This window comes from Morchella sextelata (assembly GCF_020137385.1).
Source record: "Morchella sextelata strain SCLS chromosome Unknown scls_2, whole genome shotgun sequence".
In the NCBI taxonomy this organism is placed as follows: domain Eukaryota; kingdom Fungi; phylum Ascomycota; class Pezizomycetes; order Pezizales; family Morchellaceae; genus Morchella; species Morchella sextelata.
Window position 1 is genome coordinate 1343223 of NW_025408617.1, and position 24715 is coordinate 1367937.

The following is a 24715-nucleotide window of genomic DNA, read 5'->3' on the forward strand; positions in this document are numbered from 1 at the left end:
AATAAATGTAAATATATCCAAATTCACAGGCCATCATTCGCACAGCCCAAGCACAGGCCATCACTCGGCTGCCCCACCCCTAACCCTGGCTTATTAATTACCCGCAACTTGCAACCGTCGCATCTTCCATGCACACATCTTAAGATCTTTGCTGCCGTGCTCTTTTTTCTCTCCGAACGGGCAGCTCTCTCTCTCTCTCTCTCTCTCTCTCTCTCTCGCGATCTCTCCCTCACATCTCCATATAGCTTCGTTTTCTTTTCTTCTTTCTTCTGCATAATATATATATATCTCTCCTTTCCTTTTATTTTTTCTATTGTTTATTATTTTCCCTTTTCTATCCATGAAAACCCACCCATGGCACCACCCCCGGCATCACACCTGAGAGCTCACAGCTCGCCGAAACCGATGCTATGGCCGCTCCTGGTGCTCCTGTGCGTGCTGCAGTGCGCCGGCGGCGCGCTGGCAATGACGGCGTCCCAGAAGACGGCGCTGCGCGAGGAGGCCCGCGCTATGTTTAGGCATGGGTGGGAGAACTATATGCAGCGGGCTTTCCCGGAGGACGAAGTACCATCACCCACCCACCCCCCCACCACCAAAGCTATTGTCTTGGAAAGCTATGAAGGAAGGATAGTGGGGCTGATAGAGAGTGTGTTATGTGTCTGCAGATCAAACCGATAACGTGCATGCCCCACCACCGCGACCGCGAGGACCCCAAGAACATCGGCCGCAACGACGCAATGGGCGACTTCTCGCTGACGGCCGTCGACACGCTGAGCAGTCTTGCGGTGATGGCGGCGAGCAATGCCGAGGACGCGGAGCGCTTCTGGAGGACCACGGAGGAGATTGTGAGGATTTATTGGTTGGTTGGTTCTACGTTGTTGTTGTTGCTGCGGAGGTGCCGGGGGTGCCGGGGTTGCCGGGAGGGAAGGGATGGGAGAGGAAGATAGGGTGGCTGATGTGTGCTGTGTGTCGGTTTGGATAGGTATAACGAGCCGAAGGAGTGTGATGCGGGCGCCGGCGAGGACTGCGACGAGAAGACGAGCTCGTGGGGCCGCTTCCAGAACCGCAGTCGGGAGTCGAGGGGGTTTGATATCGATGCGAAGGTCCAGGTATTTATCACCACGCCCCTACCGGTAGTCTATATAGGGGGTCATGAGAACGGAGGTTCACAGGAGAGGCGCGGGCGACGGTGTTTGTAGATATTCGAGACCACGATCCGGACGCTCGGGGGTCTACTATCAGCCCACCAGTTCGCGGTGCGCTCGCTGCCATCACTCCCGGAGAGTGTTCGCCCGCGCCGAAGGTACAACAACGAGCTGCTGTCACTGGCGGAGGACTTGGGATCCCGTCTGCTGCCCGCGCTGACAGAGTCCCCGACGGGGTTGCCATACCCGCGCATCAACCTCCGCTACGGCCTGGCCAACAAGTCCAAGAACCCAAAGTACTACAAGTACCCGCGGCGGGCGCCGCACCCGCACCCCATGCCCTGGTCGCCGCAGGGCGAGCACGAGAGCGAGAAGAACTGGAAGGTGCCCAAGAGCGCCACGCGCGAGAGCCCCTCGGAGGAGATCACAGAGACGTGCACGGCGGGCGCCGGCTCGCTGGTGCTCGAGTTCACGGCGCTATCCCGCCTCACCGGCGACCCGAAGTACGAGAAGGCCGCCAAGCGCGCGTTCGAGGCCGTGTGGGAGCGGCGCAGCGTGCTGGGCTTGTTTGGCGGCGGGGTCGACGCGGAGACGGGGCTGTGGAATAGCCCTATTGCGGGTATTGGCGCCGGCATGGATAGCTTTTTCGAGTATGCGCAGAAGGCGTTTGTGCTCTTTGCCCGAGGTGGGGAGAAGGGCGAGGATGCCTGGTTCTGGAATGTGTGGGAGGAGAGTAGTGCCGCAGTGTCGGCCCATATGAAGATGGATACGCCCGCGGACTGGTGGGGTAATGTGCATCTGGCTACGGGCGCGAACATCATGGGCGCGAGTGCGTGGATTGACTCGTTGAGCGCGTTTTGGCCAGGGCTGCTGGTGGGCGGTGGGCAGGTGGAGGAGGCGGCGAAGAGTAATCTCTTTTATACGGCGCTGTGGAGCAGGTTCTCGGCGCTGCCGGAGAGGTGGAATGTGAGGACTGGCACGGTGGAGGGCGGGCTCGGGTGGTATCCGGGGAGGCCGGAGTTTATCGAGAGCACGTATCTGCTGTATCGGGCGACGAAGGATCCGTGGTATCTGCATGTCGGCGAGATGATCATGCGGGATCTGAAGAGACGGTGCTGGAGTAAGTGTGGATGGGCCGGGCTGCAGGATGTTAGGACGGGCGAGAAGCAAGACCGGATGGAGAGCTTTTGGCTGGGTGAGACTTGGAGTTATCTGTTTTTGCTGTTTGATGAAGGTTGGTGAACTTCTGTGTTTCTGCTTTTCTGGGTTGGGTTTACTGACATTTCCAGATCACCCGCTGCACAAAGGCGATGATCCGTGGGTCTTTACCACCGAGGGCCATCCGCTCATCTTTCCAAAGTCGTCTGCGCCTCCGACTAATAAACCGGCGGTGTACCAGCCATTGCCGTCCTCGCTATCATTGACATGCGAGAACCCCCGGCGTGGTGATATCTCGTTCTTTTCGCCCACTGCCTCTCGCCCGGATACGTTCCATGCTGCGCAGTTCACCCGTCTACACTTGTTGCCCAAAACCCCACCACTTGGTCTGTCTCCTTTGCAGCCGTCGGATCTTGATATCCATGCCGAGAACTCCTACTTCTGGTCACCCACGAACTCAACCTTCTACCCATGGACACTCCCGCCGCACCTAATCCGCCCAGACTCCGTCTGCGCACCCCTACCAGGCCGTGAGTCTTTCGAGCTCATCTTCCCCTCCGCCTCCTCCTCTGCCACCTCCGGCGACGGCACCGCCGGCGTCGTAAAGCGCGTTGTTAACGGCGTCATGGTCACCGGCAGCATCCGCGGCATCCGCATGGGCCTCCTCAAGGAATCCGACGACACCCTGCGCATCACCAGCGTCGGCGGCACCTCGCTCGGCCGCGGCGAAACGGTATACCTCGAGCCCGGCCTCGTCGACAAGGGAACCAAGAACGACGCAAACTTCCAGATTGCGGCCGACGACGAGTTTGTGGACCTGATCATTGAGGTCGACGACGACACTGAGGTGGAGGAGAAGGAGGGGCTTGGGTATGGCGGGTATGGCGGGTATGAGTTTCCCGAGCAGCTGCTAGATAGCCGGAATACGCCACTGGTGGATAAGGGCACGCTCGGGGAGCTGCTGGCGAAGCTGGGGCTCGACTTGCAGATTAGTGATCTGCTGGCGCTGGTGGGCGGCGAGTCGACGGCCGCGATGGAGGAGCGCCAGAAGAAGACGCATGTCATTGACCCCATTGCGGCAGCGTCAAATATCCCGAAGCCGCCCAAAAAGAAACATAGAACTATACCCGCCGTCATGGCGACTGGCCTGAGTGCCTACACGCCGCCGGATAAACCCTTTGCGCCAGCATCTTCGCCGGGTTCTTCAGGCTCGGCGAACCCGCGACAGCTCGCATTCACGAATATCTACTTCTCGCCCGGGACGGGGTGTGTGCCGGACCCGCTGCTGCCGGCGAATACACAGATTGTGTTTGTGCGGCGGGGCGGGTGCACGTTCTCGCAGAAGGTGCGGAATGTGCCGGATGTGCGGGCGGTGAAACTGTTGGTTGTTGTGGATGCGGAGCAGGGGGGCGAGGAGGAGCTGGTGAGGCCGCTGCTGGATGAGGAGGCGGGGAGGCGGTGGGCGCTGCCGGTGGTGATGGTGGCGGGGAGGGGGGTGCGCGCGGTGAGGGAGGGGCGGGTCGGGGCCGTGGGGGTGAGGTGGAGGTGGAGGGCGTTTGTGAAGGGGAGGGTGGTGGGGAACCTGGTGGTTTTGTGATAGTGGTTGTAGGGGTAGATGAGGGCGTTGGGCGTTATTGGGTAGCTTTGGTTTGGGTCATTTTGGGAAGTTGTGGTGTTAGAGTAGAAAGGAAAAGCAGAGTGCGGTGGGTGCTGTGAGTGATGGGCTGTGATGGAGATGTCACTCTCTGTGTATGTATGTCTGCTGCTGCTGTAATTGCGAGTGGGATGGGATGAGTACCGTCTGCACCGTGCAAATAATGAAATGAATGCCATTCGAGTCCGATGAATATATTATAATCAGAGCATGTTCATTGCTTGGGCCAAGGAAAGCTCCCCATGATGCAGTCGTCTCTCCCGCCATTCCCACGAAGATTCATCTAAAACCCACCTTTCTACGTTTAGGGATGAGTAAAATCAACAATAAACACCCCCAAACCCTCTCTATGAAGTATAACCATCCTCCTCTGGGAGTCCCACTTCTGTCCCAAAAGTCGTGAATACAATATATCCATACTTCACCCTTACAAAAAAGATCCGTTACAGTCGACCCCCCGTTATCGTGATGCGTAATACTCTCGTTATAAAGATCCATTTCACCCGTTGCTCCTTATTTGTTATAGTGACACTCGCCTGATAAGTATACAGACTTTCGGTCTCGACTATTCCTATATCGAGAGTTGACGACCGCAGTTCTGTTCCAGGGTCAGGTGTAGTCCCGCCATCCAGGGTTAGGTGTGCTAGTGAGACTCCCGCTACACATGACATGACATCAACGTCAAACCTTAACCTCCGACCTCAACCTCACCCCTCACTCTGTGCACGATACCTGCTCTTCCTTCAACACCGACTTGCCATCATCTCTTTCTGATATTGGGAATACTAACTAACTACATAACTAGGTGGGCAGAGAAGGTACTCTGATGGAAATGGATGGATGTACACCTGACCGGTAGGTTACGAGAGCATCTTGGATGCTTGAGACTGCAGCAATTGTTGCCACTTTTCTAGGGCCTCCGATACCAGAATTTGATGGACGATTTATCAAGACCTTGATCCTTCTTGATGCATGAACCAGTCCATTCGGAAAGGATTCTAACTACTGACTAGAGGGACACCATGGATGGACTGGAACGGAATTTCTGGAATTCCATCAAGCCAAATACAACTAAGGCTGACATCACATGCAGTCGGATATATCTATACTATATCAGAGTTTTATAAGGACTTATAGTCTGAGGGCTCATGGGGCTCTCATATTAGAGAGAGTTTACTTTGATACATTCGAGCAGCGGCACAATTCTCATGCAAACAATACTTCGGTCACTTTTCAAAAGAAACAATTACAAACTCGCTATAAAATGGATAAAGTACAATAACTAACTATATCTAGAGGCCAGGCCTTTCTTAATGGCCGTTTTTCTTTTTTTTTTTTTAAACATTATCGTATTAACAACTGCATATTGCGTCCGATATCAATCACAAGACTCAAGATTGTCATCTTGGTATTGCAATTGAATAATTCAATCCCGACAATCATGGGAGTACCGGCTATATTATGAAATGACCCAAGCCACTTCAACTTGATGGGAGGACAAACAAACCTACACGCGCGAGGTCCGCGGTGGGCTGAGTTTTATATCACATACAATTTGGTTATCACGGACTATCACTCGGGGATTCCGCCACCATCTCCCTTAGCGAGAGATCCCGGAAATACCGGCGTTGAAGAAAGAAAAAGCATCATCTCCACCTCGCTTACGCTTGACTCCTGTCAAGTGAAAAAGAAAAATTGCCCGGAGGTCAGCTCCGGTACGATCCCATGAACCATGTGCTCGCTCCCGCTCCCGATGAGTTCTCCGAGTTGGCTAAGCAGTGTGTTCATTTGGGATTCCTGTGGGGCTTTTGATTACAATAATATGAAAACTGGTTACTGGAACGTTTTCCGTAACCAGAGAAATTCATTTACCATACTTACCTCCAACCCCCAAGACATCACTACGCCTCAAAAAACATCATGTGCCGAAACCTGCATTTCGTGGCTGATAATTGATTGATACCTGTGCCGCTCCGTGTACCGACGGTATGTGCCTTGTGCATGAGTATGAGTGTGCGTGGGTGTGGGTGTGCATTTCCCTAGGTACACCTATTTTACGGCATGTTCTAAGGAATTTCAATTCCTACGACGTTTAAGAGTTCGGAACTTTTTTGTGCCTGAGCCATTTCGAGCAAGCAACATCCATGTTCCTGCTCCCGACTAGGATTTTTTCTCGAAAGACTGTGCGTGCGCTCTCCATCACCCCCCAAAGAAAAAGAACGGGCCGCCACTTACCAATGGTACGGAAAGAAAGTCCATCTATCTCCTCCGCCTTCAATATAATCCTGGGGTATAGCTATAAGACAGCAATAGCTATGTAGCTGTAGCTGCCTGCGGTCTTAACTGTGGAGTGCTATGTACACGTTGCTGTCAAATATTCCCTGCTATGCATATAGCCTCTTTGAGCCAATTCAACAACACTCATGACCGAAATCAGGGGACTTGTCGATAATTGCTTTCTTTCCCACCATACATGGATAGACGTGTATAAAGGAAATGCACGAACAAGGTAAAATCGACCCAAAATCGACGGGTTCAGTAATCGGTTTCCTTAACTGGACGACCATTTTCAAAAAGGTTTGAATTTTTGGCCAGCACAGACTGCGGTGGGGCATGTCCTTTCCGCGGAGCCTTTAGGGGAACAAACTTGACGCTTCCCTGTCAGCGCACAAACCCCAAAGGCAATTCGAAAAATAAAAAAAGAGCCCTGGCAATTGTTCTGCGGCGGCCACATGGGATGAATTGGAAGGGCGATCATCTACGGGCAAATCTACATTCAGCTTCCCTGGCGTTTTCCCTTTCTTTGCTTTTCTTTTCTTGTCCTTTTTTCCCAGAGAAGACAGGAAAAAGCAATGAAAGAAGCAAAATATCTGAAGCGCAAAGAGTTAGAAGACTGTAACATTCCAGAAAAAGCCCACGCGTAAAGTGTATCGGCCGGGAAAAGGGAGATCAACAATAATCATCAAAGTTTCAACCAATCCTGCTGTCATCGCTTTGTTCGTTGATAGCCGGTCAAAATATCTCCTGCATACTGTACGCCAAAACAGAAGAGCTACATAGGTATTATTTTATTTTTGCCCTGCGTAACGATTGAATGATGGACCGGCGGAAGACGCATAGGCCAAGGTACCGGTAATTGATTTCGCACCTTAATTATTGGACGCCTCGCTCGATGCTTGCTTGTGCTACCAATTAAGGAAGGAAGTGGTGAAAAGCGATTTGTCAATAATAATAGTATCTTGAACAGACACTATTTTCATATGCCCGAGCGGAAGGAGTAAGGCAAAGGCTAAGCTGGACTTGTCACGAGACAGAGGCTATCATCTTCGCTTGGAGCCACTTCTACCCTCCCCTTAATGACCATGAACCACACTATACTCTACAGTCACTCCTGCGGTGAAGGCGGATTCTGTTGAGTGGTGAACAGGGATCTCTGGCCAATGGTTGAACCACATTGACTACTCCGTGCTCAATTATATCGTAAACACCCGTGGCCTCGGAGAGGATTTACCGTTACCCAATAGGTGGAGATATCAATCAGTTAATTGATGTGGACTCTTTGGTCTTTGAATTGTAGTCGTGCATAACTACATGTACATGTAGTCATTATTGCTGCATGTTTCGAAATGAAACATACGAGTGATTTGTGGTGACTCCAGCCTTGAGGACCGACTCAGTCTAGAGATGGTCCTTGGCATCCTAACAATGTTTAATTCGCCACATGTTGGATTCTCAGCCATACCGCCATAACTCTAGCTTCCAGAGATCAAAATTACTTGTATGGGAAACTTCTGATGCAGATCGATGCCATTCAACTAATCTCGAACAATAATCCCTGGCCGGAGATAGCCAATTTTTCGAGTTTTTGCGGTATTACTTGGTTCTAGTACAACGACTTGTTATTGTACGAGTATCATGATCGGTACTCAAACATACGATCTCTGAGTGATATACAAGTTTTGTGGCAGAACACAAACCTGAGGTACATAAGATACATCATACATACGTACATAATTAAGGGTACTCCAGGCTAGCTGTTCAATTACCCTGTTTTCCATTGGCCCGGTCAAAACAAAACATAAAGGGGATGATCTTGTTCAGATGCCTATATACGTAACGTATCATGAGGATTATGCGATCTAATTATTAACAGGGGCGCATTGGTTAGGTATTCGAATAATCCATTCTTATTAATTGACGACATATAGGAATATTCAAAGGGGCAAATGGTCCAGAATTATAGGTACTATAGCTTTCTGAATCATATCGTGACCATTGCCTAACGTACGCGCTTAACTAAGTACTCCTTAAATCTAGCATCCATGGTCTGGGCCCGACTGACATGGCAATAGTGATTCAGATCAGGTTTGCTGTCTCTGAAGTAACATTTGTGAGGAGAATTGCATGTTTCGTATTTACTCGAGACCAGTAATTCACTTTTCGTATTACAACTAGGTGTGCGTCCCCCCCCCCATCAAAATGTTTAACGCGGCTAAAACCAGGCTTTCGTGCTCCCATCGCGTTTAATTTACTAGTTTTTGTTCGAGAGTTACTTCTTCCAAGTACAAGCTAGATGTGGTGGAGTAGATCTAGAAAGAAAAAGAAAATACGACCACGGATAGAAAGCCGTTTTTTTTTTTTTTTAGCGCTTTGGCTGGATATCGAATATCTTGGTTAATCATTTATCAGGGAAAAAAAAAAAAGCCTACCCGTTCGCCAAGAAAAGGACCTGACAACGATAATAGGCAAACCAACGCTTTTGGCTTGCTCAGCTGTTCGCCACTTGAGGGTGCCTCATGTGACGCATATCACAGCCTTGGAGGAGGAGAAATGCCAAAGCTCGATCGTATCATGGGCACGTAGCCTTTTCACTTTTATGACCAGGAAGGGCCTATATGGGAAACTAGAATATCTTGTTCTAGACGTTGATATCTGATACGTTACTTTTGATACCGTTAGTTACTGGTGTGGTAAACTGCCGCGGGCCTTGCTATTTAGTAGGGTGCAAACCCGCATATCATATATTGATAACTGAGTGATCATCAACCAGTTCATAATAATACGTTCCATTATAAGTAATTGACTAACCATTTGGGCAAACAACTCATAGGATCTGAATCATCTGTGGAATACCGTACATATTCCTAATGCCCTAACTGTGGAGTGAGTGATCGATTGAGTGAGTGAGTGAGCATTATGCCACGTAGAACGTGAGGATGACTGGACCTTTTTTGATTGACTTTTCTTCCCGGAAGTGACCGAGAGAAGGAGAAATATCGTTTCAGTAACGTGTAGAGCTGTCCAGGCTGAACAACAGCACAACGCTTTGTAAACCTACCTGGCTGCTGCTGCGGCGCTGCGGTGTACGTTGCCTGGGTACTGTACGTACACAATCGCAACGTCATGCACGCACAGCTAGATGGTTTTCTTGTCTATGGTTTATGCCAAATATCATCACCCAGGCAGGTATGCGGATCTTCTACCAGCAATGGGATCTGCCTAGCCTTGAAGAAATTACGCGATTGGGAAACCGACGCTCCATCCTGGAGATGTGATGTGGGTACCTCAAATTCCTCTGTCTATATCAATTTGTGGGTATTGACAGCTAAATAATTCGGGGTGCACATACAGTAAGCATGTATGTACCTACATATCTAGTGCCATCATTGTCAGGGTTTACCGATGGCCAACGAATCAGAGATCATTGCGAGGGAGATAACCTAAAACCGCCCTCTCGTGAGTAAAAAAAAAAAAAAAAAAAAAAAATTTCTTCACACGTACAGTGGAGCGCATTACGCGTTAGAGGACGTACATGACTCGTTGAGGAAGGATTTCCGGGCCCTATTTTCTTTAGAATCGGGAATACGGTAACATGTCTCAAACTGAACATGCAGCAGCAGCAACAGCACTCTGATGAACAGTCGAACAAGTAATCAGTTTTTTTTTCCCCTTTTCCCCCATTTTTTTCTTGTTTAACTGGCTGATGTGAGGAATTGATCCGAAGTTCTCCTGGATTTGACGGCATGCTTTCCAAAAACATCAACTGTGCTCCCTATTTGCACCACGCATAAACCGCTGGAACCCACGCATAGTACATGACTCGAGAGTCCGTGGTGCGTAGTATGTAGTAGTGGTTATCGGATAGAGAGACCCAGGCCACAGACACCCACCCCTTCCTGCCTCCTCCTCCACCTGTCTTGAGAGGCTTGATGATGTGATTTTTGGGGATCCATTGGAACCGTACATACATATGTATTTGCAATTGAGGAGGTTGAGAGAACATATGGTCTGTGCATTTTATGGGTGTCTCAAGCCTTTTGCAACACCGCCTTTGCAAAGCCTTTGTTGGCTTTAGCGTCGTTCGTCGGCAACAACAACAACCGATCAAGTCAGGCGTGTGAAGGCAATTTAACTCTCCGCTCACAATCAATCAATCAGCAGCTTTGGCGGTAAGACCCCGACGAAATCTCCTCGATACCCAGATTTTATTGCCTGTCTTGATCTGTGATAAACCTGGGTAGTAGTTATTAGCCAAGGCCATTCGTTCTTTAAAAAGATTTTCAAAAAGAAACGTTGGTGTACTCCTAGATCTAATCGATGTGTAGGTACAGGTTCAGCCAGACAGCATATGCCATGCATCTGTCTGCCTGCCTGGAGCTATAAGGAGAAGTAGCAATTAAGTGGATACCGGTTCCTCCCTTGAATGTAAGTACTGACATATACTGGTAACTTTGTCATAATGCGGGGGACTGCAGCATAGACCGATGTTCTGCTTGGTTGATGTTTCCCTCTCGTTCTGTAGGTAGGTTATGTGTACCTGTCTTTGATACGCTATTCCAATTAACCACATGTAGGTTGCGACTACCATACATACCAAATTCATCCTCATTGGATTGTTCGTCTCTTCCCGCATGTCGTGAAACCTTCGCCAATCTTTCGCTAATGCCCCCCCTTACCAAGCAGCATTCGAGCGGAGATCCCTCTGCATGGCCTGGTGATTAATGATCAGAATTTCAGCTCAGGAATTGGAGGATCGTCGTTGGAGGGAATGACCATCCAAGGGGATTTTCCACAGCCCCACGAACGATAATTGACCGAATGATCAATGGTATGAATCAGGGGGTCAGCAGCGCGAGCCCGGAGTAAAGACCCGGGGGGACATGTCAGGCAAGCAGGTTAATTCTACCTTTTCGTTTTCTCTCGGTACAGATATACGGTCCATTCCGTGGAGGAGTGTAGGAAGCCGTGACTTTGCCTACGGCCGAGAAGGGTCGAAAAAGGTTTGTGGGGGAGATAAAATTGGGAAAAAAAATTGGTGTCTGGTCTGCAGATCAGGGTATGCAGCCTGCTACAATATCCTATAGTAGTTCAGGTACTTCCACCTCGTACAATTACTTGGCCACAACCTCCTTCGGGCCTCATGTCGAATTGAGACAGACATTACCGTCCGTCGTCAGCCCTCTTTTCCATCCTTCCCTTCCTTACCATGCAGTACTAGCTGTGGCCGTCGTTCCTTGTCAGTTGTTTATCCCGTCGGAAACAAAGTACATGGTATACTTGGAGCATCTAAAGATGGTAGATGTTCAATACGAAGAAGCGATAAATCACGCAACCCACTAATTAAGGGTATGATATGGCGAATAAGACTTATCAGTGAAACGTTCAAAGGCACGGCAACAACATTTTACAAAGCCGATCTAGGCCGTAATCGGAATGGCTGAATTAGTCAACCGCCGGGTACTTTACTAAAAGATGGAATAAAGGGCCGTCGGCCATGCGATTCGCGATTGATAGATGAATCCATGGATGGATCCTGTTGTGGAAAGGTGATATTACAGAAGGGGTAATCATAAGTTCAGAGCATGCAGATACCTACCCTTCTCTGCTTAGACATCCAGGGACTCAAAAAAAACTCATCAGCGATGGAGCAAGCTTCTGGTACGAGCTTTGCGTAACCCCAAGTTCCTATTACCATGCTGGCAAATTAGGGATTGATGGGCATAGATCGGAGAGGTCTATGTACTCTATGATCTAAATCTGTATATGACAGCCCATTGCACATTGAGCACAAAGTGCTTATCGTTTTGCATCAAACCAAACCTATGGACCCTATGACGCCAGAAGGCAAAAAACGACTTCCATTGATTGATTTTTTTTTTCCTTTTTTGACCCCCTTATTTGTGTTCTGATGGGAACTGCACATAGGGAGAATACCGTACCTTTTTTCCTTCCTAATAATAACGATCATCAGGGTTTTCAATTGGTGCACTTATCAAGATCGACGCCCTGTTCGGTGGTACCATTAAAGGACTGGATATTAACGCAGTCCTCTACTCGAGGACAGTAGCGAAGGTTCCGAACCCATGCATGCATTTCATGCGCCGCGGGACAAAAAAGCAAATCCAAGAAATGCCATGCGACATAATTTAGAGTGCATACATAAATAACTTAGAGTAGCTATATTCCAGACCCAGGTAAAGCAACACACCAAGAACAAGAAGGTGAGCCAGCCAGCCAGTACTACATACAATCCATACCTCTAGTTACTGAGTAAGTCATAGGCTGTACTAACTAGTGTTTTTTTTTTTTTTTTTTTTACTTTTCTCTGTCCCCCTTCTGTTTCTTATAGTTTGTTTTTCCTTTTACTTGTCCCACCGCGCACTCAGGGGACGCTCATCAGTCAGGAACAAGAAACATGTCCATGATCATTTCTTCCCAATTTCGTAACCTTTTATGATTAAGTAACAACGGCTTTCGCCGAACGAGTGGTAGATGCTCTTGGCTAGTCCACTCGCTTCTGGAAACGTGGTGAAGTTTAACTCGGATACTACCGATCGAGTGAGTGACGGCTGTGCTAACGCCATAGACGACGCACGTACCGGGTTTTACACTTCCGCTTTAACATGTCTTAAGTAATTAGAGTATGGCCTTTTTTTTATATATTTTTTTTTATTTTTTATTTTAATTCCTTCTTTTCTCGATTTGCTCTTTCTGCTCGCGTTCAATGGCAAAAATTAAAAGTGACGATGATTCGTTCGGGGGTTGAGCTGGACTGACTATCTATCTATTCACGGCAAGTCCCTGCTTTGCTTTTTCGGACCGCTTAAGGGAAAAGAACACGTTTGGTCACAGGATCCTAGGAGCGATAGTGCAGCAAGTGTAGCGCTTCAAGTGCGTGTGTGTGAGTGTGTGTGTGAGATTCGAAGGCTCAGTAAAGCCTCCCTGATTCCCATTTGGGAGTAAACAATAGACATACATAGTCACAAGAGTTGTAAGACTAGAAAGGAAACAAAAGAAAAGAGAAAAAAAAGGGTCAATAATACACAAAAAAATAGGATCCCCCCCTGATCAATAAAAAAGATAAAGAGAAGAAATAAGAAAGGAAATAGAGATGAATAATTGAAAAATGATGATGATGATACCGGCTTGCGAAAGCGTGGAAATTTAGATGTTGAAAATGATAAGGAAAAAGAGATATAGTGGAGCTCGAGGATCGATATATAAAAAAAAAAATGAAAAATGAAAAATGAAAAAGAAAAGTGAAAAAGGTATTGAAGGAAAGACAAAGAAAAACATTAAGAAATAAAAACCAGCAAACACCAGTGTCCCCAGATAAATAAAAAAGAACCGTCTTTGATTAACCCCTGATGACCCAAAATGACCCCCAAATGCCCCTCCCAAATCCCCGTACACCCAATGAACCCCCAAGTCAACTTCCGATTACAATCCTTCTCTGTCGTTCAAAGAAAAACCCTCATCACTTGAGTGTGATTGTTCTCGCTTCATGTCGTGGCATTGGATGGGTGACGTCTGTGCAGCCTGTGGCTGCTGTGGTGCGATTTCTTTCCACTTCTTCTCACAGGTTGATGCCGGTATCTTCTTCTTGCAGCCCAATTCGAGCATCTTCTGGGAAATAAGCTCCCACTTTTGCTTTTCCAAGTAGTCCTTTGCTTCCTTCAAAAGTTGAACCTGAATATCAAACTCAATATTAGTAAAACTATATTGGAAGTGACCAGATATCTGAAGGATGGTTCTTACATCTTCGAGGTCCCACACCCGCATTTTCTCCTTGAGCCTCTTGTACCTCATTTGTAATGTTGGTACCCTGAATTCCCCTCTGTTCATATCTCGGAACTTCTGGGCAATTGCTTTCCATGGGAGGCCCTCCTCATCCTTCAACTTTAGGAGCAGGTTATCGTCTTCTGTCATGGTCCAAGCTTCCTTACTAGTCGACTTCCGGCGCTTTGGGTTTGGAATTTGCGAGTTTTGGTGACCGGGAGAAGATGCTGGTGTTGGATCTGGTTGATATGGCCGCTTGAAAGGGTTCGAAGGGGTATGTGGTGGGGGCGTTGGCGGGATGTGGGAAAGCGTTTGATGGCTGATTTGGTAGGAAGGCAGAACTGGTACTGAGTGACTTTCCTCGTCTTGCAGGTCCCGCTCACGATCTTGAGAAAACGATGGACTTGATAGTACTGTCAATGGTTGTTCTAATACTGCGCTTGTTGGGTGAGAGATGTGTTGTGAAGGATAGGTGTGATGCTCTATAGGATGGTGGCTATCTAATGAGGCGTGGTAGCTTAAGGAGGGCTGTAGAAGTAAAAGGTTATTAGTGATTGCTAATAGAGAAAAGTGTATGTTTGTACAAAACACCAAACAACGTCCACCAACTCGACAAAATACAGAATTCGGAACATACTGGCATAATCCACTCCTCATCATCGTATTGATTCATCCGGTATTGGTTTTGTGCGATATAATCGACAAATGGCGAAAGCACTGGGTAGTGGGCCGAGTTGGGAGCCACAAATGGGGACCACGGTAGAGACCGTGGGATAACTTCGAGTTCCTGAATTTTGAAAGAGTTGAAGGGAACTGGAGGAGATTGGTAGGATATGAACGAGAGAGGAAGAGCAATAAGCTTAAGTGCTTTAAGCTTATTGCTATTATACTTGTTGGGTTGGCTGCTGTTGGTATTTGTATCAAAAGAAAACAGAGCTGACTGCTTGTAGTAGTAGGTAGTAGAGCTTGGAAAAGAAGGTATCCAACAATAAGTAGAAAAAATAAGAGGTATGACGGAAGTGGTGGTGGATATGGGCGAATTGATAAAGCAAAGACTGGTTGTAGTAGGCTAACACACACGCACACGCAGTAATATGTAGTTGGGGGTCCTGGGAAAGTCGAGGAGAGCAAAAGGCTTCGCTAGTTCAATCAAGCTTGGACTCGAAGCGGTGACACTGCATTGAGCGGGAGGGGGGAAGCCTCTCTTATTTGTTTTAAGAGGAAGGAAAAAAAAAATCTAATTTTTATGTATTGCCCCTTCAGTCACGGTGTTGAATCGAAAGCCCCGGTGCAGGGGCCGCGGGCGCAAAACGCCTCTTCACCCTCCCTCCCACACTTGAATTCCTCCCTCCCCGTCTTCGAAGGGCTCTCTCCCTCCCAGGACGCCCCTCTCCCTCCCCCCCCACCACAACCCGCAACCCACCAATGCACTTCTAGGTTTCATAGGGATCTTGAGCTCGCTCGGTACAAGCTAGGCGATATGCAAGCCAAGGCCACAAATGGGCTGCCAATGTGCCTCAAGCTCTAAGCGCCCCTGGGTGCCCGATCTTAACTCTAGAAAATCCAGGAACTGATTGGCAGAGCATCGATGACCACACCTGCAGGGAGATGAAGGTCAGTTAACAAATGTTCTTCGAGGTTCGCTACCACTGGTAAGTGACTCTCCGTCTCTTCCTTAACTCCCCATCTAGACATAGGCACACCTTGACACCTTGACACCTAGAGAACCTAGACCTCCTCCCTCCTCATCCTCCTGGTAAGTACTAGGTACGTGATATATTCTCCATGCTATGCCTACGCGCGGAGGGACAGTCTGAAAGCTCTGTTACAAGTGAATCATTTGTTTAACATCATTTAGAGAGCCTGCAGGCAAGTTCCAGTTTGAGTACATGTACTCACTTTACTTACAATGTAGCTCGCTGAGTACGCAGAGAGCCTCGTTCGTAAACGTTCAAGCTGATCCCCCCGTACAAGTACCCAGATTGAGCGGCTGTGGATAAGTAGGTACACATCACTTCCTATTCTAGTGATTCGTATAGTACTTCCCCAAAGGACTCTCCCACTTTACTCTCTCGACCATTTTTGGTCAACCAGGGTCAAGAATTGGTTGCGTACATATTCGTACAGATTCAATATCTTAATGCTCTTGGAGGTCATTGGCTGTATCAATTCATCCTTCAACCCACAGCACTATCCATGAACAGATGCTGCACCCCTACAGCACCTCCAGATTATCCCAGTTCCAGTTCCAGGGTGTTGTACCTGCTCAACGCCCCCCCCCCCCCCCAAATCCTCCCCCGGCCCGTCTGTAGAGTAGAGTACCTACATACCAGAATTTCTGGCGTACCAAGAGGCTGTGATCACTGCGCATACATACCGTACCTGTCTCTTTCTCTCTTTCTCGGCTGCCCAGAGGAAAAAGGGTTTAGGTGAAGACCACCTGACTTCTGCCATATGCATGTACAATCCCCGCTACTGACGTGCTACAGCACTACGGAGAAATAAGTAATGCAGACTGTTTTACCGAAGCGGAACCAGCCCTGAGCCTATAGATTGCAATCGACGGAAAACTTGGGTTTAAATAATTTCTGTATTCTCTTCTCCATGTATGCACATACAAGCTACAGCCTACAATGATGGACTGAATTCTTTTTTTTTTTATTTTTTCCTCCATCCCCACTTCCCTCCCCGGCCATGCCATTCGCCTTTGCTTTCCTTTTTCCCTGACCTGCGTACTCGCCCGTCTGGCTGTCTGCCGGTACACAATTGGGGTGCTCAGGGTGGCTGCAGCAGATGAAGAATAGGGCAGATCAGGATCAGGGAATAAGAAAGCTAAAGGGGACAGTACAGAGAGAGACTATAGCAGAAACGGCATCACAGTAGATCAATTTATTGTGCAAAGACCATCACTGCCACCACCACCCTATTCCGAATTGTACATTGCCAGCTCTGACGACAATGATGCTGCTGTTGCTGATCCAGGTACGGATGTCGAGCCCGTTACGAACGCAAGTACATGGGGTTAATGACAGGCCAACCACACTCTCACTTCTAATCCATCTTTATCTCTCCCTCCGTTGACTTATCGAGATTTGTATTCTCCTGCAAGTTACCTACCTGGAACAGCAAATTTTACTTCAAAAGTCAGGTGAAACTTCATGTAATGTAAGCAAAGGCAAAGCAGCGGAGGAGTACGAAGCTCCGAAAACCAAAGAGGTTTTTTCGTTTTTCGTTTTTTTTTTTCTTTTTTCTGTTCCTAACATACCTCAACGGTATGTGGCAGTTCAAAACATCCGTGAAATTCTAGATCCCTCATCTCGATGGATCACAAGGGTTGCATCCATGGCCCTCCCTCATCCTCAATATTAGGGTTTCCTTTTTTTTTTCTTTTCTTTCTTCTTCTTTCCTTTTCTTCTTTTCTTTTTTTTCCCACTTTTTGTTTCGTTTCGTTTCTTTTTTCTACTTTTGCTTCGATTCTCTACTTCGTCGTTTCCCCCCCCTTCTCTCACCAAACCTTACAAGCCTAGATTCGAATTCTTGGAGGGAAGGATATGGCGAAGGCGGAGTGTGCGTGTGTGTATTGCGTGTTGTTCTCACCTTCTCTGAACCACCACATACCTACATGCATAGCTAAACTAGGTGGCTAGACTGAAATAGAGTAGAGCCCCATGAGGGTCAGCATTTCCATGTGGCACGTGTCCTTGGTCCTATAAGATCGATTTCTTATGCCTAATCGCTGATCATGGATCGAGAGGAAGTGTGGTTTTCTTCCGTTGAATGTCTCTACATACCCTATTGGTGTACCTGTACCTTGCCTGATAAATGCCAGGGAAACACTGTCTGTTCTTGAGATGGAGTGTGTTTGCGAAGGGGAGGGGGGTGTCGAATCCGGTCAAGACATTCCTAATCAGATAGTGATATAATCAGATAGAGTAGGTAGAGAGCCCTAGAGGGTACATCCCATATGATATTTATTACTATATGATATCACAACGGTCTTTTTGGTATCGGTAGCGGAACCGCGCGCGATAATGAACCAAACCCATGTCTATCCCCCTCATTATTGCAGTCCTGATTTGGTCCTGATTCGCCCAAAACCTGGATCTTTCTAGTTAGCATTTCCCTTAGTATGTAGATATCTGCACGTCCATTTTTTGCTGGCCCATATTTTCCCTTGCAGTTAGTGATACTAGACTCGTGGTGTGGGCAGCCAGTAGGTCGGGGTAGGGAGCCTAGTTCCGTCGATCTCAAGATCACAACCGCCCGCTTACTCCGCGCGAATCGCCCCGATACTGATACTGCAGCAGCAGTCATTACCAACAAAATTAAGAAGCAACAACTTACATAAGTGTGCATTTGCCCCATCCCATCTCCGAATTATCCTGCGGTCTAGCTTTCTGGTGATGGGGTAGTAGGAAGTGGTTTCTCTCCCCACTTCTGCCCTATGGAAATGATACACCGGGGCGGCAATGGCTGTCAGGGTCCTGATAATTAAACGACAGACAGAGTCTAGAAGCGCCCTAGAATCTCGAATCCTGATTCTCCTCATATTCATCATCATGGTCATCATCCTCGTCGTTTTGACGCCATTCAATTGTCATCGAGGAACATGGAAGCATGTTCTAATGCTCTAGAAGTTTGAGGTTTTGGTTTTCTCGTATCCATCCATCTAACCTTCTCCTTGTACTTTCCTACTTGCCCTGCCCTGCCTGCTACCTGACATGTCACGTTTCAGCTTGACAGACATCAACCCCTTAGTCGGAGATCCGATCTACAGATTGATTAGAAGTTACGACATTGGCCTTTGTTTTTGTTTTTCTGACATCTGAAAATTCATTTTATTCCCACTCGCTTATGTATCTGTAGACATTAATAGCTGGCAACTGATTAGTAGAATTAGTAGAAACCCTTGGTCCGATCTCACTCGCCATGGACGTTTTATCCCTTTTATAATGTCACCATACGCCTACATTATGTCAGGGCCCGTCGACAGTAAAGGAATTGATCACATTCCCAATGGCCTGCCATGTTGTTTCCTTTGGGGTTCAGTGAGCCGTAACTGTTAGCTATTTCCACCATATGCATTATTATTCCCGCCCTCCTTCTTCTACCCCTTCCCAATGTCAGTGTCCCATGTTTTAACCTCTCCCAAGCCCTGGTATTCTTCGATCATTGATACGATAACGAAGACCGAAGTAATAGAACCAGCGGGCCCGAATAGAGGGTTGGCTAAATTGTCACCATTTATCAAAGGAAGATATGGCAGTGCGGGCCTAGGACTGATGAGCATCTAGAGTACAGGGTGGAGCATCTCTCACTCGGACTTTGTTTCACCGGGGTTCAAATGGCAGGCACCGCCTACCACCCAGAATGCCGAGATGTAGGATAGATAAGTGAGTGGAGGTGGTGTTGATAAGCCAGCCCTGCAGTAGCTGTTGTGCAACCAGAGGGCTCATCCAGTAACCGAGTCGATCACCTACAGACAGGTGCTATACTAGCTTAATCTGGAGTGCCCTACCACACTCTAGGCGCCTTGTCCCCCAAAGGCGCGCGCATGCCCAGGGCAGAAAGGCAGCAAGAGCTAACTTTTTAGCGAATATTGGGACTCGGACTCGGTGAACCGGGTGTGGAACATGGCGTAAGTGCTAGTTAGTATCTAGAGTTGATGATAGGTGAGTAGACTGTAGGAGTTGAAGATGCCTTGGTGAAGTTCAGAGGGAGAGGTTCTATCCCATCCCACCCATCCAATCCCATCACCGAAGAAGCCGGAGAAGGGGAAGAAGCTTCATCCGAGGCCGGTCATGACCATGAAGAATTTGGATTTCCTTTCATTTCTTTTCCCCTGCATTTTCTTGTGACTAAAAAGGTTCCCCACACTCAGCACTGATGTACCACTTACCTCACTGTCATTCATAAACTTTCCCCCCATTCACCGTTTCCAATTTGTAAGAAATCAGGCAGAAAAAAGAATCCCAGGTTCCTGAAAATCCGGCGAGCACGGACCGCCATCCCACGAGACCACTTAACCAGATGAACACCACTATCACCACCTCCTCCACCATGAGCCACGATGTGAGACTCCACGAGATGGATTGCTTGGCTGCAAATGGAAGAAGGGTCCGAGTTTTTGAGGGGAAGAGAAAGTCTTAACCTGTATGTTTGTTATTGTTGTTTACCTGTTGTATGGTTCTCGACCTTCGTCCCTCCTCAGCCTACTACTATGAATAGCTGATTTTGTTGATCATGATCACCACTAGCCGTGAGAGCCGAAATTCAGCACCGTATACTGCCAACCATAGGCTGCAAACAAATGAATAAACGAGATTAAAAAATCTTCAACCCCACGAGAAACAAAAAAACAAAACCATCACGTGAATGACGAATGCTACGATTTATTACGTACTTTATTACCTACGAGAGGCGAGCATTCTCCGCACATAGTCTGCCGCCGTGCCAGACCGACCGTGCCAGACCGACTGACCGACTGACCGATTTGAAGTCCTGGACTTGGAAAAGAAAAAATCCTTCTTCGGTCAGAGGGTCACTGGCAACGTTAACCGCGGCTGGGGCGCTGTCTGTCGTATCGGTCCGTCCGTGGCCTTGCCTTTGCCTTTGGCTTTTCGTAAGATCTTCAACTGGTAAAACATGGCAAATGGCAGAGGAGAGAGAATTTTTTAAGGAACAGAACTCACTAGCTAACTAGTAGCAGTGCGGTCGGGCCAACGCGGGATGGGAGGGAGGATGGGATGATCAGCTGAATGCCGGGGGGGTGACGGGTATGTCTAGTGACGGGCTCACCGAGAACTAACGGAGATCTCCAGGAGCTTCCCGAGCTCTTAAGGTAGTGTACATGAAGTTACTGGAGTACATAGCTCGAGAGCTTCGTGGTGGTTAGTTTTTTTCTTTTCTTTTTTGGGGATCGATGAAAAGGGGAATCAACTCTTCATAGTCGATATCGTATTAATTGGTGCTTGGCTGAATGAGATGGATTGAGATATGTTTGTTCCTCCCCCCCCTCTCCCTGGTCTGACACAATCCGATCATGTGATTGTTGTTTATATAGATAGGGGGAATGTTCTATATGTGGGTTACATGGTCTTAACGTGACTGTGCCAGGTATTACATTAGCTATCACTCGGTATCCTTCGTGTCTCTAGCTTTCCCTCCCTCCCTCTATGGCCATGTGCAGAAAACGTCACGTCAGGGGTCACCACTTACCCAGTAAATTAATCAATAATATTGGCTGCACCGGTACCTAGGTCTTCGGCTGCCCCCTCCGTAGCTAGATAAAGGAATCTAATACCTACTTCATGGAGAGGTAACACCAGACATACAAGACAAAATATCTGCTCGCTTGAGTATAGTAAATATTAAGCGCTGCGCTTCTGTGAAAGAAAAACGCTAATCGCAATAACTCCGCTAGATCTTCGCAGGCCACTTTTTTTTTGCTCAGAGAGCGGGGTATGCATTTCCTGCTCCGCTCCGTGGAATAAAGAAAAAAAAAGGTACGCAAATCTTGCACAGGCTCATACGATACGCTACGATCTCGGCTGAATTTCAAGTGATTAAAGCTAGCCAGGTAGTTTTACACACTTGGTTAGATAAATCTGTATCTGCTTGTAGGTACCGCGGGAGTACCTGGCAAATCTCCGATATTTTGCACCTTCGCCAATAGTGGAGGATAGTAGGTAGTTTTAATAGATCTTTTTTGTCGGAGCTCGATTGATTGCATGCAGTACATACGTACAGACATTCCGATAAACCCTGGCTAGTTATCAATTGCCTGTCTGTCTGGTATATCACCCTCCCCATTCTTTCAGCGCTGCTGACAGTCGAATGATCGCTATGTGATAGTGATAGTGATGAGATACTTATATTGAACACCACCCATCTTACCATATATTCAAATTATTTGCAGGCTCTACCGGCTTAAAGAAAGAATGCACCTATCCTAGCGGCAACAAGATATTTACCTGCTTTCCGGCCTTTGGAGGAAGAAAGTAATATCCAGGATATAAAGCCGTACCCGAAGCCATGGAAACACAAATATACGTGTATTATGCAGAAGGTATTTCGGATGGTCCAGATGGGTTAGGCCCATAAAACGCTGCTTATATATTTTATTTTGCCGGGGCTAGCCGTTCATCACCTTATGTATATCTACGTTAACTGCTGGAATTGAATTGAAATAAACGGGTATGGGGATGATTCGAGTTTATCCTCCAATCGCGCGTGAACCTTCTGTAAAAGAAGATTTAGCCACAAGACTACATGTAGCTATCCAAGTACACCGGAGGTGTAACCAAGCTTTTCTGTCCGATGCTAATGTACTGAAGAGTGTGGAAACAAAGCCTCATCTTTGCCGAATCCTCTAGTAGGGGTTTCTGTAGGGTTTCTGCCAGGAAGAGGTCCATCGTATCTGTACCACCTATAATCTATAGAGATCAGTAGCTGAAATTACGATCACTGTGGAAGCGGACACGAACACAGCTCGCTCATAACTCACCAATAAAGCTTTGATGTGATATTTAGGTCAATACTAATCTGCCGGATCATCATTGTGTCATAGAGTAGGAGGCGTGAGAGTCGACCAGTGCAGACAATGTCCAGTAACTTGGTAAATAATTGTCTTGCTTGCTTCGCCGTAGTCCTAGAAGGAAAGTAAGTACTCGTAGTTAGGTTGATACGCCTACGGAATTTGTGGTTGCCGAATGGCACTAAACTCTTCGGCAGTCCATGGAGTATGAGCGTATGGTAGTGTGTATGGAGTTGAGCCTGCTAGCTCCGCAGTATGTGCAGACCTATGTACCCTGTTTGGAAATTTCATATCGGGTGCGTAATTGCAGAGACAGCTCCACCAGTTCGTCATTTGTGTAACAAAGTGCTACCCCATAAGCGAAGTGGACAAAAACGCCTCGCGCCATGCTTCCCTCCCGAGGGAAGTTAATTGATCTTGTGTGGATGACTTGGGTTCATCCATAGCTAGGGCTTCGGGAGGAATAGCGATTCATTTGTCCCAACACGTTAATTGTCAGCTCAAATTCTGGTTTCCTTCATGTCGCGTGAAACCTTGCTTGACCGCGCGAGACATTGTTTTTATCGAACCTGCCCTATTAGGTCTCAAAGATCTACTCCAGAGAGCAAGGAAAATTAGTTATGAAAATTATATAGCCTCCTAGTTCGCTCTTTTTGGGTTTAGTTTGTGAAAGTCGGGGTCTTAACCATGAACGATGGGGAACCCGTTTATTCCATCTTCCTTGTGCAACGGTCATCTAGATGCCAAAGATCTGTACATGCATGTAATGAAGCCCCTACGTTCCAATACTAGATCTAATTGATATCCGGGCGGAGGACGTGATCTAGCCTCATACTCGTCGTATAAACTTAGGCCAACCCCAAGTAGGTATGTATTTTATACTCCGGTACACTGTTGACTATCTTAGCTCCAGATTTTGATGGTCATGTATTGTTAGAACTCAAGAAATGGCAATCATAAAACTCTAGGTTCGCACTTTGTTTTCGGGCCGAGTGCGTTGATCTGCCACTAGTCAATCCGCTAGCCTAGACCTTAATGCAAAAGCCGTAGTGGTTCATACTGAAACGGCCGTAATTCTTGAGCTCGAGAGCTGTAAGGCAGATCCATCCTGAGCAAGGAACCCTCGGAGGGGCAATTAGTTACGTAGGGTCAACCTTGGTTGTTATTACTTTTCTCACTACTTGCTTACCAGCAAAAGAACCAGAAAATGCAAGTGACGGAAACAGGGATTATTTGTATGAGAGAACGGGGCCACTCCATACAAATTATCCCTGCCCTGAGCAACCGCATTTTCTGGTTCTTTTGCTGGTAAGCAAGTACAGGTTTGCACGTTTGTATCCAGCTTGGCGCATTTGTGTCTCAGTACCTGGTCTGAGCAGGGATATGAGGGCATGCACACAGCTTTCAAGTTGAGCGTACTTGGGGTAAGGACGAACTGAGTGTATTGTAGTGTGAGGACGGTGATGATATGTTGCCACTCTATTCACTCTATTATATCATAGAGTGTGAGATATCGGACGAAAACATAATATGCGGGGTTGTTACGGCCGCGAATAGGGCTGGAAACTGACTCGGGTGCATGCATGCAGGCACGGGTTTAATGCAGCAGCAGCATGATGCACGGATGTAACCTGGATATCGGGAACCTGCATCCTATCATGTCAAAGATGTTGAACCTTTACAAGGATAAACCCAAGAAAGGCAAGAAAGAAGGAAACCTTACCTGCAAGATCCTGGCGCGGCTTGGCAGTTCACTAGATACTCGCAGCAGGTAACAAGTACCCGAAAATGCAAGCCCTAATCTGCAATTACCATTGGAGTAGAAGTCAAAAATACACCAAAACCTTGCAGCTACATTTTCTGGTACTTCAGACCTGTTGCGAGTACATAGGTGCAGCTTACTCGTTTAATAAACGGTGTGAATTTCAAATGCCATTTTTCTTGTAGGGCAGAAGTGTGGATATATCGGCGTTGTTCATGATCATCAACGACGTCCTTGAATAACCCACAACTGGTACGCTTTGAGGATCATTCGAGGAGTTATTTCCTCTTTGGTGACTGCGTATGTGCGCCTTTGTTTCTAGACTGGCCTGGTATCTCAGTAATAGAATATCTGGGACTTTGTTTACTCATATCTCTCAATTCGCTGAGTTGCATATGGGG

At 47.5% G+C, this 24715-nt stretch overlaps 3 protein-coding genes across 3 annotated transcripts; 1 reads left to right on the plus strand and 2 right to left on the minus strand.

Moving 5' to 3' along the window:
• Positions 1–354: 354 nt before the first annotated feature.
• On the plus strand, positions 355–3900 carry H6S33_005608 (uncharacterized protein; the record flags this gene model as incomplete). The annotated part of the gene is made up of 5 exons (XM_044836973.1): positions 355–564; positions 666–859; positions 983–1109; positions 1200–2379; positions 2435–3900. The coding sequence occupies 5 exons, from the start codon at positions 355–357 to the stop codon at positions 3898–3900; spliced, it is 3177 nt and encodes a 1058-aa protein (XP_044698917.1).
• A 9777-nt stretch (positions 3901–13677) lies between these two features.
• Positions 13678–14689, minus strand: H6S33_005609 (uncharacterized protein; the record flags this gene model as incomplete). Its single annotated transcript, XM_044836974.1, has 3 exons — positions 13678–13926; positions 13996–14544; positions 14654–14689. 3 exons carry the CDS (start codon positions 14687–14689, stop codon positions 13678–13680), a joined length of 834 nt encoding a protein of 277 aa, XP_044698918.1.
• Positions 14690–22338: 7649 nt separating this feature from the next.
• On the minus strand, positions 22339–22843 carry H6S33_005610 (uncharacterized protein; the record flags this gene model as incomplete). Its single annotated transcript, XM_044836975.1, has 3 exons — positions 22339–22444; positions 22523–22666; positions 22710–22843. 3 exons carry the CDS (start codon positions 22841–22843, stop codon positions 22339–22341), a joined length of 384 nt encoding a protein of 127 aa, XP_044698919.1.
• Between the last annotated feature and the right edge of the window lie 1872 nt (positions 22844–24715).